Source organism: Anguilla anguilla, chromosome 17 (assembly GCF_013347855.1).
Source record: "Anguilla anguilla isolate fAngAng1 chromosome 17, fAngAng1.pri, whole genome shotgun sequence".
Classification (NCBI taxonomy): domain Eukaryota; kingdom Metazoa; phylum Chordata; class Actinopteri; order Anguilliformes; family Anguillidae; genus Anguilla; species Anguilla anguilla.
This window is the reverse complement of record NC_049217.1, coordinates 11045370-11065025: the sequence shown is the minus strand read 5'-3', so window position 1 is coordinate 11065025 and position 19656 is coordinate 11045370. Positions and strand designations below refer to the sequence as shown.

At 43.2% G+C, this 19656-nt stretch overlaps 1 protein-coding gene across 1 annotated transcript; it reads left to right on the top strand.

Moving 5' to 3' along the window:
* Positions 1–1428: 1428 nt before the first annotated feature.
* emp2 (epithelial membrane protein 2) lies at positions 1429–19206 on the top strand. The gene is made up of 5 exons (XM_035397083.1): positions 1429–1583; positions 14229–14347; positions 15767–15860; positions 16697–16837; positions 17472–19206. Exons 2-5 carry the CDS (start codon positions 14270–14272, stop codon positions 17639–17641), a joined length of 483 nt encoding a protein of 160 aa, XP_035252974.1. The 5' UTR covers positions 1429–1583; positions 14229–14269; the 3' UTR covers positions 17642–19206.
* The last annotated feature ends 450 nt before the right edge of the window (positions 19207–19656 follow it).

Below are 19656 nucleotides of genomic sequence, written 5' to 3'. Positions count from 1 at the left end.
ATTGAACTTTAACATAGTAGACAACATATGCGTTCAATAGGGGCCATATAGGTTACTCTGTAGGAGTTAATTTAACACTGAACATTTACTTGTTGATATTGAAATTATATAGCTAATATAAATAAACAGAGTTGAAAATGACTGGCATGTTACTGTTGGTACGCGATTTAAGCTGCTTGATGGCCATTCATCACAGAGGCTAAGATTACAGTCCTCGCTGTAACTATACTGCATATCACTTCTGGGAGACAGAGGCCGTATAGCCTATCTTAGGGTTGTTTTTAAAAACCAATATAGTTTGGTCAACTGAACGCGCTAAGAAGGAAAAAAAACACTCTTATCTGCGTCGGTCCCCAGGGCAATTGGAAACGGGGAGATGGGCGGAAAATTGTTTGCAGAAATGGATGGGCGTGCAGGAAATCGACAGACCCAAATGTGAGACTGCACGACATTAGATCCAACAGCGCATATAACTTCTCCGTTCTGTGTGGAAGAGGCGATTTGAGGGAGCGATACAATGTATGCGTCTGTTCTAAACACACACACAAGCGCCCGCGCGCGTTAACCGAAAAGATTGTAGATAGCTAACTTTAGATTTTGTAAGAGAAAACTTGCCACTGCCTAGCAGTCGGCGGTAGGATCGGTCCCCTTTTCTAACTTTTCAGGCTGTTCCACTGTCACCCTATTACTTTGAAATCTCTTTTTGTTTCTTTCATGTGGAAAAGAAAATCCGCTGGAGAATTCCGTTTTATATTGGACATTTATTGTGTCGAGTCACTGCACTGGCGCCTTCACTCCATTTGTGCCCTTTTAATCTTTATGAAACAACACACACATTCGCCAGTTTTTGATGCTGCAGGAAATACATACGTCCTGGTGAAAAATGTCCCCAGAGAAAATCGGCATGTTAACAAAACATTCGTTAGCGCCATAATTGTGAGTCATTACATATTCCCAACACTCCAGTTGTCAACATATTTTGAATTGTATGAATATTTTCAAGCAGGGGGGCTGGGCGGTGCATGGTGTGAAATCTTCAGTGTTAGAATCCAACAGAGTTTACATGCGAATGAAAATTAAGCAAAGGTAGCAACTCTTTTCAGAGCTAAAATGTATTTCATCCATTAGCCTACTTCAGTGTAAATCGTAAACAAAGCTAGTGTGCACCCGCCTATAGACCCAAAGATGCTAACCAGGCACATTACACTCCGCTGAAATGAATGTCGAATGTGCACAAATATATCAGACGCTGGCCGCTTCCCAATTACTACAGCCCTCCCACCTCATCCCTACCCCAAACAAAGTCCCCTTTTCCACTGGGTTTGGGGATGACAAGATGCAATAACCACATCTCTACTCGCTGTCCATCTCCGGTACAAGAAGTATCAAATTCCAAACCACACCCAATTTCAGTTCAGGGCTGTCGCCGGATTGAGAGGAGGAGCCCGCCGTTACACTTATCCCATTACTGCTACTACTGCTACGACCGAATCACGTTCGTACTGACATCATTCGGCCGCCACATCTGGCCCAAACTTAAAAATTTAAAGCCTTCTGAAAAACTCTTCGCGCTCTTTACAACTGTGAGTATCAAAATTTGTATCATATCAAACTTATGTCTTTTTGCGAATAGAATCGTGTCTATTACAAACACGTAGGCTATATTTTAGGTTCAGCGAGGTAACTGTTAACTAATTAAAACAAACAAACAGAAAAAAGTGGTTTGGCACGATGTGAACTTGGTAATGGTCGTTTACTGGAAGCCAGATAATTTAATTTCAACTCAATGAAGTACCAACGTCTACAATCAAAGGGGCGTTGTCTAGCGCATGTGTGTCTCTCGCGCCTTGAGTTTTCCTGAGTTTGCAAATTTTCCTGCTCTATGAGATTAGCAGTAATTATTGAACTACTCTGTAGCCTGTCCAACTTTTTGTGTTGAAATATATTGCGAATCCAGAAGTATGATGTACTTGGAGCCATTGTGTTCTGTACACAATAATCTGTTACAATTTCTATAATGTAGCCTATAGCATGTATTGTTGAGATTTATTTAAATTCAGTAGGACGTTGACCAATCCAACAAATATTTTGAAACCTTTTGTTTAATTGTGCTAGGGAAAGTCAAGACATTTAAACTTCCCCCTTTACGTTTCGTTTTCATTTTTTTTTTACAACGCCCCCCGCTGTCTACTGGTGGTACTAGGACGCTCGTTGTTCTTTTCGCTTCAAGTTTACCCATCCGCGTGTATTGAGTACACGCAGTGTACCACCAGCCTCGCTTGGGACTCGCTGTGTTCTTGGATTAGTTGGGCAGTCGTTTCAAGAAATAGTTGTGTACACTTATGCTTGGATAATGTAGCAACATTAATTATTCCAATGATGCTCTTATGCAGCCCTGTTATCATAATCATAAATGGTATTTTTATGAGTCTATCCTTAAAATGCTTGTAAAAATAGAATCGGGCGGACTGGAGTAACAATTTCAAGCCTCTACCTCGCGCGACGGACAGAACATGCTAATTTAACAGTTTATAGAATTCACTATTTATTCAATGCATGTCGAATGCATAGGCAAATCCCAAATTATCCAGGAATCATTTCCCCTAGTAGTAAGCGTTTCCTGCGCCACATTCCACCCTGTCGCTGAAGTTTGGGGGTGGGGAAAATTTTGAGCTTTCATGACTCGTAGCAGACTTCGGCGTAGTGGATTTCCGGAGGGCCGTCACGTCTGGAATTACAATACAAACAGAAACGAGGGGGATGTGATGAATCTGAGTTCCTGTAGCCTATTTTTACTCGGTCTTATACCTCGGTTTTAAAATAGTTGCGACTGAAGGGGAAAATAACAACGCAGGTTCTTTTTAAAAAGTTTTACCTAGGCTAAATGTTTTCCTCAATATTTTACTAAACATGCTATTTATGGGCGTTTAACCTGGATGTCGTATCATATCCCAGTAGTTGTTAAAAGTCGTCTAGGCGTTCAGGTGAAAACCCGGCTATATCCGAGTAAAACCTGAGATATATTGGTATAACGCAGTATTTTTATGTTAAAACATCTCTCAAACTAGATTTCCTTTCCTCTAGACGTCTAGATTCCGCCAGCGCTCCCACGTTTGGCGCCTTTTGTTTTTAAGGGCAGCTAGATGGATTAGTGGACTAATGGACTAGTCCTGAAGGCATCAAGTTGTCGTATGGTCTAGCCTATGCACCGATTCAGGCTAATATATATATATATATTTAAATAAAACTGTCCATTTGTGTCACACTTACGACCCGTAGGCTATCGCATTCTCGCTTGTGATTATTAATTGCGCACGCACACCCTGAACAGTTCTGAACAGCAATAAACGCTCTTGCAGGACGGATTTTGTATAAAAACGGGAACTCGGCAATTCGTGGACAAGATCCTTTAAACACGGCTTTAAAATTCAGAATTGTGTATACGGTTGAGACAAAAATGAGTCACCTTTCCAGAACTTAATTTTCGGTTCTGCACAAAAATTAAAGCGCGAAATCCCAGCAAAGGCCCAAATAAGAAGTTGTTCCACTTGATTAAGAAAGCACATTTCACAGGACATAGCTCGTGGCTCTCCATTTTGCTGTATAGTAGAAATGTTGTTTTCCGACGTTTTGAGAGATAAGGGCCAACATGGTAACATTTGCTTCTGGGGTGTTCAGAGGATCAGTTCAATCAAAGTTTTAAGAGCCGCCGCTTCCTTAGGCGGGAGCAGAGCTCTACTGATGAATCTTTGCGGTTGTAAAACCCCAATGGAGAAACCACGGTGTTCAGTTCGAACTTACGGTTACCTTTATATTTTGTGTCAACAGCGACTAGACGTCCCAATTTGAAAGTGCAAGCTTGCGGTATTGTTGCAGCCCGTCGTAAATATCCAAATATTTGCGTCTGCGTTGCTTTCTGGGGTTTGGCGTGAGCTCGCTCTGTCTATGTACACACGCCCTCTTTACTGACCATTTTGTCTGATTCACAACAATTGTGAATAATATATAAACAATAACCACCAATAATGATTATACCCTGTAGTAAAAAATAATTATAAACCCGAAAATTCCATCAGAAATAATATTTTCTAGTATTTCCCAGTAAATATTTACAAGTCTTCTGCACCAACCGCAACCAGTCGCTGTTTATTTTCTCTTTAAAGAAGGGATGCAAATGAAGCACATCTGTCTTTAATAAAAGGAATCAAAAGGTCATGGGAGTGTCTGTGTGTGTGTTTAAGTGTGTGGGCGGGGTGGCGGGTGCGTTTGAGTGTGTCAGTGCGTCTGAGAGTTTGATGGAGTCGGGTGCGTTTAAAATCTGGAGTTAGAAGATTTTTGGCGGGTTAGTACGGTCCTGGGAGCAAGACAATGTATCGCAGATGTCTCATGGCTGGTTTGCTGGAGTGAAAATGCTTGAAGGTGAAATTTCTCGAGCGATGCCTAGCCTGCAGTTGGCTGAGCCCTGGGCCACGTGGAGCGCAAATACCCAGGGGGTTCTCCTCGTAACATACCGCCAAGATCAAAAAGCTTTCTCTCTCTCTCTGTCTCTCTCTCTCTCTCTCTCTCTCTCTCTGTCTCTCTCTCTCTCACACACAAACACACACACACACTCACAGATGTGCACACACAAACAAACATGCACACACACACGCACACACATGCACACACATACACTCACATACGTGGACACACACAAATGCGCACACACACACACACACTCACAGATGCACACACGCACACACACACACAGAGGTGCATACACACACACTCACGCACCCACACACACCCAACCCTAGCAGGCACATATGGCTTTGACATTAGGAGCTCTATAAACAGAGGCAGTTGGTGCTTGGAGGCAATATGGTGTGTAAATCTGGTATCTGTGCGAGGAGGCAAAACAAAGAAATCTCTGCGATAAAGCCTGTGGCAGCTGACATGAAGCAAAACAAGTCTAGAAATGAGGAGAGGCATCCGCCTTACGCTCGCTGTCTTTTTTCATTCACTTTCTGCAAAGTTCAGCTTCCTGAGAAAGTTCAGCTTCCTACTCTTTGTTTTTTTTTTTGAAAGGGCGGTCTAAAAACCATATGCACTGCTGGGTAGGGTCATGCTCTCACCGGAGTTCAGTGTGAATTTTTGTTAGGATGGCTAGCCTTATTTTACAGAGGGATGAAGTATTTCATTTTAATCAGACATAAGCATTTAACAACAGTGCAAAGCGCGAATGAAGTGCTTTGAGCTTTACATGTGAAAGCATGAAGTGTTTAATAGGAGCGAGAATGTTTTAATATCTTCGTGCAAATTTGTTTCCATACAAAAACAAACAAAAAAAGTGAAAAAAACAGGAAAAAAAATTGTAACTGATGCATCTGAATTGTTGAAAAGGCCCCTAAAATTGGAGAAATGATACGCTGGAGAGAGAGAAAGAAATGAAGGGAGGGAAGGAAGAGAAAAAGACCCCTCTCTCTCTCCCCCTCTCTCTCTCTCATTATGGGGTCTTGTAATTCGCGTCACCTGTGGCATTCTACACCTGCAGCAGCTGAGGGAGCCCACTTTGGGACAGACCCTCTGATGTTTAACATTTCAACAGCAGCTTGTGCCAGACAGAAAGATGAAAGGCTGTAGATGCTTAGCAGGGAAGAAAAGGGCCTTTCAACACAGTTGGGCTGAAGAGGAGGAGGGAAGAAGGAGATTTTCTTGTACTTGAGGTGAGGGAGTAAAACTCACTGCAACCCCCCCGCCCCCCCAAAAAAAAACAAAAATAAAAACAGATTCAGGTTAGCCTTTGCTCTGTAAAAGATATATTTCCAATAAGCTGGAAATGATAACCTGCGAGGCACTGGTATTTAACTGGACACTGCGACTTCCATCCAGAGGAACTGATAAAAGCAAAACATACTTTTAACAGAGTAGGGCTGAGTGACAGGTGAAGGCATTTCTTATGAAGGTAAAGAGTAGACCCCCCCCCCCCCTTCCCCCCCACCCCGGAGAATAAGTTACATTAGAAGCATAATTGTAGTGTTGCATAGTATTCCATTTTTCTGTGAATCGAAGGCTTGGAAAAGCTTGGGATCCCCTGACCCCAACTTCAGAGTCCTTCTGAGAGAGCGGTTTTTGGGTTTGCGATAATTGCCTGTCTCAGGTGTCTTTTGTTTGGTTCATCCGCATTCTATGGAGCGAAGTGTGAGGAGTCATTTTCTGTTTTAGCATTGTCCTACAGAACGCTCGAGCACGGTCCAATCGAATCCTTCCTCTGGGTGTGGCTTATCTTTCCGGGCGGCGTGTACCCAAAACAGCGCTTTGTTTGGTCCATTGTTTTAAAACACGGACCTGGACATCTGCCAGGGAAGAGCCGGGCTTTTGTGTTTTCTCCAAAAATAAGCCCTGGATCTGCTTTGTTGAGCATAAACACAAAAGTCGGGCTGAACTATTGTGGCACTTTTGAGAGGGGGGGGGGGGGGGGGGGGGGGGGGGGGGGGGGGGGGGGGCATTTCGGCCAACCGATTAAAAAAAGTTCTCCACATTCCTCTGCAGGAGCCAGCCTGAGCCATTCTTTCTCTCTGCTGGAATGACTGTGGCTCAGATTTGTTCCTCGTTTATCTGAGGAGGCTTGTCATTTGGGAAAAAAAACGAGAATAATGCTTGCGTGATTATAATAGCAACGTGTAAATGTGAAATTCTGACCTCAGGTCAGGCGCCCACGTTCACTCCTGCCACTGAACAGGCCCTTTGTTTTGTGTTTGACTCTGAGGCGGGCTCTGTGCTTTGTAAACACAGGAAGTAGAATGTTTTTTTTTTTTTTTTAAATCTCCCCTTCAGAAGCAACCAGTAGAGGGACAGGTTAAAACCAGCACCTTCTATCACTCTGTGGCCATTTGTTTTTAGTGCAAGAGCTGAATTTGTGTGGGACACATACAAATAATTTCTCATGTCTAGTGCCTAAAATTAGTTCAAAATCAAGGTCATTCTGAAATTGCAGAGGTGTGTTGGACTGCCAAGTTTTATTAAAGCCAGGCTGTGGCTTACAGCAATCAGACCAGGTCCTTCTGGATCGCTTGTGGGTTATGACAGCTTCCTCATTTTTGAAAGGTTTTATTGCGGTAAACTTCACAGTACAGTGCAGGCCAAATACATTAGGTGACCAGAAGTAAAAAAAATAAAAAAAAACTTTAGGCAGAGAAGAATTCAGTTAATATGTGCACATTTATTGAATAACAAACCAAAGTACAAATTTCCTCTCGCCCAATGCACGCTGGGATAGGCTCTAGCACCCCCCCGCGACCCTGCTCATGATAAGCGGGTATAAATAATGGATGGATGGAAACCAAAGTACAAATATTTTTTTTCAATTTCTACCTACAATAACACAAAAAGATAACTTTTACATAAAAGTACTCTTAGAAACGACTATCTAAGATTATTATTAAGTAAAACTAATCTTTTTGTGTTATTGTCGGTAGAAATAGAACAAAATTCTACTTTGTTATTCAATAAATGCATATATATTATGAAACACCACAGGTGGCCTAATACTTTTGGCCTGTACTGTATATATACCCTTACAGAGGAAGCCAAAATCAACAATGGCAAAGAGCACTTGACAGCAGATATCCCTAGCATAACAAGCCAAAGCTGCTACAAACGTCTGGTTGAATAGATATTATGCTTTCATGTGCTTTCTAGAAACCACAAAAAAATGTTCATTCATGTTTAAGTTGATTTATTGCCTACTTACTTACTTTTTCAACCAGCTATCATTTTTTCTCAGCATCAAACATAACATTACAGACCAAACTTGCTGATGACATTTTCCAACATGTTCCTAAATACAGAGTAAACACGTAAGGGCAACATTCAGGGAGAACTTGTGGATATTATCTTTTCTTATTCCTGCTTGTCAATCAACCATGATATGGTATGACCCCCCCCCCCCCCCCCCCCCCCCCCACCAAAGTGCTGATCTTAATTTTAAACTGATGATCTTAGTTTACAGTCTGCAGTTATGGATTTGTATGTCCATGTTCATACCCCAGAACAGCACCAGGTCCATCACAGGACAGTGAAGCTTCATTAATCCCTTCATTGGTCTGCTTTAAACCAATCCTGAGGCAGCAAGGCTTAATGAATCACAATATTGCACAGCGATCAGGGACAGCAAGGCAATTGGGTAGCTCCGCCCACTGTGGAGTTCATGAAATGTCACTCAGCCGTCATTGCACTAAACCGGTGCAACTTGTTACTGCCCTCTCAAAAAAGCACCAAGCAAAATACGACACCCCTGGGAAGTATGGCAAAAAGCTTAGTGCAGTGCCTTGCCGATCGATGGTGGCAACACAGCGTCTTTTCCATAAGCTGTGTGCACTGAAACTGAACTGGGATTGTGCTGTGTGCTGGACATTTTTATAGGGCCCACTGCCTGGTTGTCCTCCAGAAACCCTATAAAAGCTGTTGTTTCGGTGCACAGACACAAGCGCTCTGTCTCACTCTTCCTGTGGGGCTTGTAAATTGGAAGTCTGCAGGTCTGATCCCCGAATTTGCTGCAGTGCCATTGCGTCAGGTGATTAATGCAATCTGCTACTGCAAATGTTGCTATGCACTCAATGAACGGATAATATGTCCGATTTTAGCTCTTAAGTCATCTTTGATTTATCAACAGATAAACAACAAAGCAATACAGGCAAAATACCTTATCTCAAGGGTACAGAAGCCCAATCGAGTTACCAGCTCCAGATCCATTACGTTTATTGACGTTAACTTTGTGACCATTCACCATAGAGTGCCAACGCAGATCATTCCTTCTGCATTTGACTATAATGATGTGCGTTCACTGTGCTCTTTAAATACATCTGCTTTAGATTAACATCGTGCAATTTCTGAGGTTTCAAGAAAGGCTGCTAAATGGCTGCTTTAACACAAGAAGCATTTATAAAACAAAGATGGGGAATATTACTGCAGCCTACTTTTCTCTTCGCTTCGCCACCTGTTTGACTGCGTTTCAGTTTTGTGGAGACGCTTCTTTCGTGAAAGACTGCAGCACCAGCGCTTCAGGCTGCGAGGCGTTTGTGTGTGAACTGAACGCGCGAAGCTCGGCCTCGCGGTCTCCGCGGCGACGACGTCGGCATTAACTGCGTGAGCCACACAGACGGCCTCCTCCCGCCCTATCGCTGCGCGCTGACGCTGCGGTTTCGGGGAAAGCTGTCGTTGCGCACCGTCTGCATGCCTGTGCGCTGCGTTGCAGCCAGGGGATTACCCAGCAGGCCCCCAGCGGGACGGTCGCGGTGACCGTCTGGCACAGGTTCAAGTTCGAAGGTGGTGAATGTCCCGGGGCCAGTACCACAGCGCATCCAGTCCTCTCACTCCGAACGGGCACAGCTCATGAATCAGACAGTAAGGGCAGCGCTCCAGAGATAACTAAATTGAATGTCGTTGTTTGCGTACGCTACTTTCTAAAGCAGGATTCTGTACAGCCAAAGTAGCAGAGCTGCCCAACTTGTGAACCTTGGTGGCATATATTTGCATGCAAATTTACCTGTCTGTCTCAAATGCGATGCTGACCTTCCTCTCTTTGTTAGCATATAAATACGATATAACATACATACATTTTCCTCATGGCTACCTGGACAACTGATGCACATACCTGAAGGAAAACCTGAACACAATGATACGACACAAGCAGTCAATCATTCCCCGCCTGCAGCGTTTTTCTATATCTGAAGTAATTGGGCGTGGACATATCTGGAGGTGTGTTTTTCTGGACTCTGTTGATTTTGTTTCTATGAAGAAAGGGGGGGGGGGGGGAAACGTCAAAACTGAAGCCCGAGTCAGGGCTCCCCCCCCAAAATGTTCTGGGAAAACCGGAAAAAGGGTTCAGATCCGGAGAATAAAACCCGCCGCACAGCAATTAATTTGCTAATAACGTTTCAGCGTGGCCCTGGGCTTCTGGGAGGCTCAGTGTGGCCCTGGGCTTCTGGGAGGCTCGGCTGTCATTACCCAACCGCAGGACTTCAGATAGCAGGGGCCTTACCGCACTGCCTAATCCTGCCATTCTCCAAGACAAATGCTCCGAATGTTTTCATACTCCACCACGCATTCATTTTAACAGGCCCCCCCAACCCCCGCTTCCGTTCAGGACCGATCTAATGGCCCCTTCCCCACCCTTTAAAAAAAACTGACCAGGTGCAACACAGATGTTAACACAGCTAAAAACGATGACAAGGAGCTGTGATGATGTATGGTGTTTAGCTTTATGCATTCTTTTTTAACAATTTTATTAGCCTAAAGGCATGGCCGTACCCCTGAAAATGTATCAGTACTTTTAATACATTTCTTTTTTTTTTTTCTAGGACAGGGCCTATAGATTTCAAAAGCAATCACAGGGACAGAATTTAGCACGCTGCATTAAAGATGGAGATTCATGAACACCACTTGATGTGCCTTCCCTCACAGAGCTGGCATAGGGGACCGTTTAAATGGAAGTTCAGTTACCAGTAGGTGTCTGATGTTATGACAAGGTATTACACGCATTAGATATTTTGATGTACATTGCAGCCCACAATGGAAGCCTTTGTGCAGTGTCTCCTTATGAAATGCTTTGAATTATTATGCGTTGGTAGTCCATACAGCAGTATGTTTGTATGTTATATGGAAATGGGGGGGGGGGGGGGGGAGTCTGCATACAGCTGTTGCATTGGCTGTGACAGAGATGTACAGATGCTGAATGTGATTTCACTGTGGCCCTGTGAGAACTACAATAGATTGCTTGTCTTGGGAAAGAGCCTTCAGGATATGATATATCACTAGGAGTAAATGCTGCTAACATGCCAACATTTTCATGGGAGTTGGTGTAGTTATTTATGTGCGTGCTGTGTATGCATGCATGTGTGTGTGTGTGTGTGTGTGTGTGCGAGAAAGAGGGGGTCTGATTGAGTCTGCGCCTTAATTCTAGTCTCCGTTCACATCCAAAAGACCTCTTAAGTGAGAGCGCTGACTTCCCATTTAGAAAAAACCCAGAGATCTTGTAATGTTTTTAAACACCTTGAATGCACTGCACATATTAGGAAATAATGTTTCTAATAATTGATGATTAAAGATGCACACTAGTGCATATGTCATACAGTATTTTATAAAACTGCATATAGAGTATCTGAAAGTCTGTTTTTCTAAATATAGCAAAAATACATTCAAGCTTTGTGATTATGTTTTATATTTACTATTTTAACAAATGTTGGCATTTTACATTTCCAAAAGGAAGTCTTTACTCCAAGACTAGACCTATGTTGCATTCTCCAGCATCTACTTTAAATATTGAAAAAATGGCCATTTTGGCTCTTGATTAAGCTCAAGGTGACATGGGCTCCCCTCCTCTAAATCAGTGGATGCGTGTTGAGTCTTCTGGCACAAAATGGCTGCTGTGAATTGGCCGAATGGGAGCAGGACTTTGATGGAGGGCGAAGCGAGTTCACCCTGCCCACTTTACTATAGCGCACTTAAAAGATGCAAGATGAAATATAAATGCAATGCTTTATTATTTATTATTATGGCTTCTTGTCAAACTGCTTAAACTATTGCTAAACTGTTTCAACTTTGCTGAAAGCCTACTAAGAATTTTCTTATTCAGCAAAGATGTTGCATTGGCTGTGACGGAGATGTACAGACGCTGAATGTGATTTCACTGTGGCCCTGTGGGAACTACAATAGATTGCTTGCTTACCTGGTTAAATAAAGGTTAAATAAATAAATAAATAAATAAATAAATAAATAAAGATGTTCTATCTGCCCACAGGGAATTTTGAACCTAGATTTTAAAAAGGCAGTTTTGGGGTGTCTGTAGATGAATACCTGGTCTGTACATAGATTATCTTGGCACGAAAACTTGTAGAAACAAAGCCATGGCTTAGCCCAAAATGTCCTCTAAAGTTCATCAACTTGGTTTGTACTATAATGTCCAACTAAACACCTCCATGCTCCTAGAACAAAAATGTAAAATATTTTGCATGTACTGCATCTTCCAACAACCCCCGCCCTCCAACCCCCACAAAAAAAGTAAACCCTTAAAATTAGTTTAACACTGCCACTAGATTATCATGTTAATGTGCAAACTACTGGTAGGAGGCCCTGGTGCCCTTTCACAAAACATCACCGGATAATTACCCTCCTCTACACATCTTCCTACACCATTTTCTCACTCTGTCTCTTTCTTTCCCTGTCGGTCCCTCTCTCTTTCTCTCCGTCCCTCACTCTCTATCTCTCCCGGTCCCTTTGTCCCTTTCCCTCCATTGCTCTCCGCCTCTCTTCCTCCCCCATTCTCTTTCTCTCGCTCCCTCTCTCAGCAAAGGGAAAAGGAGGGAGCAGTGAAATGAGAACCATATGTGCGACGGGACTGCTGCTCTCCGTGCCCCGCCCCTCCCCCCTTTCACACGTTGGGATCCAGCTGCAGCGCCGCGGCTGCGTATCCTCCCAGAGCGGAGACAGACTTCCTGCCGGGGCCTGGCCCCGCCCAGCGGCCCCGCCCCCACAGCTCCGCTCCTGCTGGCCTCCAAACCAGCGCCCGTTTGCCGCCCCTCACTGCCGCTTAACTGGCCGTGTGGGGGATGTGGAAGGGATCGCATGTGTGATTTTCTATGGGGGCGTTCCGTGTTGTTTCTCAATCCGCTCTGGCCCAGTAAAGGACAGCAGGATTTGTTCCATACGCGAGCTGCACCAGGGACTGGAGAGTGGCAGCTGCAATGAGCTGACAGCAAAACATAGCGATCGGTTCCTGGGCTGAGAGTCGAGCCGACGCACCCCAGACTGTGCGTTCCGTGTGGACGCTCAAATTCCTGCAACTACCAATTACAACAGATCAATCGTCTGTCTCCCATCCCGGGAAAAATCTGCCCGAGTGATGCGTTTCACGTCATCGGGGTAGCCACGCCCACTATCAAAGCCAGTAATTCCCAAAAAAGTGGGTTTTGGATGCAGGACGAGTAGGATATACCTGCAAAAAATTGTACCACTGTCCAAATACTTAAGCACTGCAGTTATGCACTGTATACTATACGTATATAAGCATGTATATATATAAGCGAAGGATGAGAAAAGTCTTCTGGCTCTGCCCCCTGCTTTGGCTGTACACACAGCCACCCATGAGTGAGCTGAGAGGATTGAACCACAGTAGACCTTATGTTCACATCTGCTATTTGCTTTTCATATTGCTAAACCTCCAAAGTAAACAAAGACATTCTGCATCTTTCTCCCACTTTCATCATTAAGTGCTCTGGGGCCTGTGGGTAAGAATATTTTTCTTTGGCTTCAGAATCGTCTAACTCCTCCAGTCTCACACGCACATACTGTACGGTATATACCCACATGTGTGTGTGAGCACACACACAAACATCCAGGAACACACCCAAGCCCCACACACATTTTCGCACGTAAAAGTGTGACAGTTCTCATATAAAATGCATTTGATTTCATAAGCAATAAAGCGGTAAATCACACTGACTCCTGCCTGGACTTTCTCAGAGAAGCATTGAGAAATTGACCTGGAATACTCCAGCTGTCCTTTGTGTGTCTTGGCCTAGTGAGATTGGCACAGACTCTGTTTAAGGGTCAGAACCTCCAGGGCATTGCAGAGCTTGCAGGAACACTTGCAATCACAGCAAGTGAGTTTCCTGATTTAAAAGTGCTTGATGATAGAATGGCAGGAAAACTACCCGGGACAGCTGAGGGGGGTCGACTTTGGGCAGTGTTGGTCAGAACCGAGGCTGGAGAGGGAATCCTGTTATTCTGTGAGAGGGAGCGTGCGCCTCTGGGACTGTCCCAGGCCAGCCTGACGAATGACACCACGCTTCCATGTTTGTTTCGTGATGGCGCCCAATGAAAACAGAGCTCTGAAAACATTCACCGTGATAGGTTGCACAGTGACAATGACACATTTTTTATGTTTTTTTTAAATCAGTGACTACAGTCCTACCAAGGAATTTTATCCTGTGGTTACAGTAAATTCAGAAAGTATTCCAGAATGCGAGCAGTTGAACCCTATTTTGGCCTTTTAAAATGGCTCCATGTCATGAAATGTTTATTTAAACTGTGTTGGGGGTGCGGGGGGGGGTTAAGGTTGGGGCCTGTGAATATGCACACGGAGTAAAAGAAGATTGTTATAATGTGCATTCGCTTTCATCTTATGATGACGCAGATAGCTGAACACTGTGCTCTGCACTGACACTGCACTGTGTGTCTTTTCTTTTCAGATTCAGACTTCCTCCTGCAGGCTTCCTCCTATCTGTCCACCATGTTGGTAATCCTGGCCTTCATCATCCTTTTCCACATAATCTCCGCCACGCTACTCTTCATATCAACAATAAACAATGTGAGTGGACTAAGGCTTCCCTTAACCTCCCAGTATGAAGTGGACCTTCATGACAATAGTGCTGTGGACTGTTGTCATTGACCTGGAACCAATCATCACTTTTCTTCACAAACACGGTTTGGCAAAATGGTTTTGCTGATTGCTTGACTCATCAAACTGTGTTTATGGAAACAAAAAGCTAACAACTACGTTTAATTTTGGGTTAAAATTAAGGATAGCGTCAACAATCCAAGCCCTGTTTTTTCTAGACTATATAGACAGCAGTTGAGAACACTATGCAACTGTAATTTTGAAACCTTTAATGAATCTGCTCAACCATCGCAGCCATTACATGCTGAATAGATTACAATGCCCTTCAGAAGTATTGGCAGCCTGATATGAACAAAAATTCTAGAATTGGGTTTATTTCTGCATGACCACCCCTCTGTTTATGATGATTCAGCTCTGGTGTGTGTGGGGGGAAAGCTGTATTTTTTCTCACCAGACCATACAACAGTCCCTGTCAAAGTCGCAATGGTGTTTGGCAAGCTGGAAGCACTTACATTTGTGGTTTGATGACAGCCTCTTCTGTCTTCTGGCAGGCCGTTGTAATTGCTTGTTGGCATGGAGGTGGTGTCTAATTGTAGTTTTGGAGATTTGGTGACCCCAAGATGCAGCTGACTTCTGCAGTTCTCCAACTGTGATCCGTGGTGAATTATTTGGCTCTTGAGCTGTTGTCCTCACTGCGTGCGGTGGCAAATTTTAAATACTTTAATCCTCTTCCAGGCAGGTTCATCACAGCCCCAGGTGTTTTAATCTTCCTAATTATGGCCTTAATAGAGGAGATGAGTATTTTCAGCCATGTAGCCATTTTTGTTGTAATCATTTGCTGATTTATGAAGGCCTTTTTTGTGTTCTCTAACCTTCCCAGTGTTGTTGGAAAAATAATGGAGTTTGGCTCGTGTGTCACCTCATATATATACCCCTGTGAAACAGGAAGTCATGAAGGCCACAGAAGAGTTCCTAAAGACTCACATTAACTTAAAGTCAAATATAAATGGCAATATACTCCTGTTAGATTATTTGAGAAAATACTTATTTCTTGATGAAGAAATCTGTTTTGTTTGAACTGTTTTATGTAAATGGGGTTTTATCTGTGGCAATCTGCTGGCCAAATTACACTTCTCAATATCAAACAAAAACAAATTCCACAGTAAGCAATGACAATTGCTATGCTGCCAATGCAAGGGTGTCCTTGCAAATCAAAGTAATGTGTTCACTGACTGCAGAGAGCACAGAACACAGAACTGACCCAATAAACACCAGCTGTTGGCACTGAGTGTGAGAAGTGATTGCTGATAAAGCTGATGAATGCCTGTTTCTTTTTGCCTCATCAGAATTGTGCAATTATTACACTCTATTGTTTGTTTCTTTTTTCAGGCTTGGTGGATACACGAAAATATCTACACTGACTTATGGATGACCTGCAATGGTACATGCTTTGCAATAGAGAACGGCGAAAGCGCTGCGGCAGGTAAACCTCACACAGTCAGCCCAGTCATGCCTGTGTTTTATACTTATTTTTGTGTGTAGTTGGACCAGCCGAGCTATTTCTAAACCCTCGGCACCGTCCATCAGAACCCCTTCCCTGGAGCACTACTTTCTCCTTCAACCACCACTTGGCGCCTTGTTAAATTGCACTCGACTTCATTACCTTTCACCTGTTCAGTGGCTGAGTCCCTGAAGATCATGGCCACTTCACTGAGCAGCGGCTCCCTTGCTGCGGTCGAGTGGCCCACGGTGAGGCTCCATAACGACATAGCGCAGGAGTGGGGAAACTGTTCCTGCAGGGCTGCATGCGTTTTTATTTCTCCACAGTTACCCTGGGCCAATGAGGTAATGAGCTTTATACAGTAACGCTGGCTCACTCATAGATTAGACCGCAGTAAAATGTTTCACAAAGGGACAGAAGAACAGTCTTTAGCTGTCATTCATGAGCTTATCAGCAAATGGAGTTGAAATGTCAGATCACATCGGAAATTGGGGTAATTAAATAAGAGCATAAACTGGCAACAAATCCTGACAAGGATACAGCTCTCCTTGCCTACTCCTGCTTTAAGGTTTCTTACAATTGAACAGGGCTTTAATGGTTCTGGCAATTCCATCTTTAGATATAGCACAGTACAGCCTCCAGAGATTATGGAATATCATTAAGGTGTGATTGCGTGCAGCCACCAATGGTTAAAACAACTGGATCGTTCCTCTGCCTGATCTGTGGGAACCACTATCCAATCCAGGTATTAAAGATATTGGCATCAATTGACCCTTATAAATAAAAGAGCTCAAAGTGCATTATTCTACCCCTTGCAGGCTACCTCCAGGCTGTCCAGGCAACCATGATCCTGGCCACCATTTTGTGCTGCGTGGGGTTCTTCGTGTTCATCCTGCAGCTCTTCCGTCTCAATCAGGGCGAGAGATTTGTCTTCACGGCCGTCATCCAGCTCCTGTCCTGTGAGTTTCAACCATTTCCTCCCACAATACACCTGTCCAGTCTGAGGACTGAGTATCTTTTTAAAAAGGAGTTAAAAACTATTATTTCCCAAAAAATTCAATTCACCTGTACTTAAAAAAATAATTTAAAAAAACAATGAGTAAGAAATGACAGTATTTCTAATCTGCTGAGACAGCATTATGAGTTGGGTGGTGTCTGGGAAAAAAACATGGACATTCCCAACTCAAAGTTGGACACAAAACACAAAAAAGAACAACTGGGTCAGACCTGAAGTATTTTGAATGAATTGGGGCTTCATTTCTGAAGACAACCACATGGAAGTGTAGAACTTGATACGCTGTGCAAACAGGCGCCGACTGATTCATTCCAGTTTGGTTTTTGTGTGTGGGGGACATTTAGAGAACATAACCAAGATTGCAGGTTAAAGTCCCATGTGGGCCAGATCCGTTACACCCTTGAGCAAGGCGATTAATCTCACTTACTTAAAATATCCAGCTATATAAACTGATACTACAAAGCAGCACAGTGCTCTGGATAAGGCTGTCAAGCTAAGAATGATGTATTGTTTACCTTGGACCAACTGCCATTTCTCCCCCCCACCCCACCCCACCCCACCCCACCCCACCCCACCAGCACTCTGCGTTATGGTCGGAGCGTCGATCTACACCGCTCAGCATGAAAGCTTCCAGAAAGCGAACCTGAGGAAGGGGAACTTCGGCTACTCCTTCGTCCTGGCCTGGATTGCCTTCCCGCTGACGCTGATCAGCGGGCTGATGTATTTAATCCTGAGGAAACGCAGATAATGCGCAACGCATCCACCTCACCCGACGGCCCGCCACTGCGGCATGCAGCTGCAGCATGCAGCACGCAGCTGCAGCCTGCACGCGCCACGGCCAAGGGAATATATTTTGTATATACTCATTTTTTTATGTATAGTGAAAAAAAAAAAGCCAAAATAAACATTACTAGGAAAATTTAAAAAACAAACAAAAAAAAAAAAAAACATTAACTAGAATTGTAGCTACTAGAAACTTTTGGTATTAAACTAGGCGTGATATTGTATGTAGGATTTTAACCCCTTTTTGTTTTAAATATATCATTTAGCCGAATTTCTTGGTGAAAAACGTGCTGTGACTTAAAGGCTCACAAGCTGGGCATAGGTGAAGTAAACTTGAAAATGAACACATGCAAACGTGTTACAGTAGGAGGTCTCACTGATAAAACAACGAAGGAAAAAAATAATATTTATTGTTAAATCCACTGGATGGTTGTTGCATTTTGAAGTATTAGACCTGGGCATTCCAAGTAGTTAAATCTTCCCGTGGACATGTTCGTGTTCAAATGCTGCCTTCGGCTGTTCTCTGGAGGAACATCAGTGGTAACTGTACAAATGCCATTTAACGCGCATGGAATTGGAGCTCGAAATGAATTCAGTATGAATGTCTTTTTTCCTAGGGGAAAGTAGTCATTTGAAAATTGAGGCAGGGAAAGTTTAGCTCACAGATCAAGCTGACGGTAAGTCACTGGCTTCCGTGCTGATTTTAGATACAGTTAAAATGTCCGATCAAACACTTTCCCAGAGTTCCAGTTTCTCATAGAACCACCCTAAGTGCCTTATCACTGCCCCCGCTTGTTCTGCTCCCCTCATCAATCAACAGGGACTGGAAAAGTCACTGTATGAAGCACACAAAGTATATGTATGAAGTACACTATAGCAAGACTGTCCAAAACCGCCATAGACCTGATCTTAAGAAACATCAAAGGAAATATGAGTGCTGCATTAACAGTTAAAATGCTAAAACACAAATTAAACTGCAAGCACTCCCACAGACGCTCAGCGCTAGGTCTTAGCTGAATGTTCATTTCCCCCCCCCCAATAAGAGCTTAAAGTGGGATTTAAAATCTGTAGTATATGCAGGCCAGACCATTTCAGAATGCGGTGGAGCTGGTTCAGAAGTACCTCTCTGATTGCATTTGTGTCCACTTTTCATTTCTGGCATTAAAATACCACACAACTGTATCATACACCCCAGCTTGCTCCTTTTATTGCTCTCCTAAAATCAGATGAGTGAAAGAGCCTTTTTCAGAGGTTCATATTTTTATGTCATGTGAGAAAATGATATCAAAGTTACTGTAGAAGTATTTCGGGTTGAACGTTGTTTAAAACTTTACAAAGCCTTTTGCTTTGGACAGTCAAAATGGAAAAACTGTTTAAAGCCACAGCTTCGCTTCAATGAGAACACCAAAATGTTTGGGATTCTCTCAGCATTTGGAGTTTTTTTTTCATGTATTCTAGTTTTTGTAAGCCCTGTGAAGGTTAAAAAAAATCTGAATTTTTGAGGACAAAATAAAAGTTCAGTTGTATTTATTTGCAGACTTGTGGACTGTCTTGCTCCAGATGTTTGAGTCAATATTTTAATTTCTAAATAACCTATCACATCACAATATGCAGATTAGTGACATGGGGAATGTAGTTCCAGTATCAATCACAGACTTGTTTGAACTAGTGAATCTTTATGTACAGTATATGAATATAACATCCCTGAGGCAAACATCTACAGGTATGTCATATATATATGACATCCGTATGTGTCTGAGCATAACCTGCATACAGTAAACACGTGCCTATATGAATATAAACTGCATGCGGCACTCCAATGCATGTACACGTGAACAGAAAACCCATATATTAAATGTAAATATGTACAATACAAATCCCAATGCTTTCAACCCCATGGATTTTATTTCAGTCTTAATACAAAAAGGCACCAAATAAAACGTTCAAAAATGGTACATATTTGGAAAGCCTACAATTTAT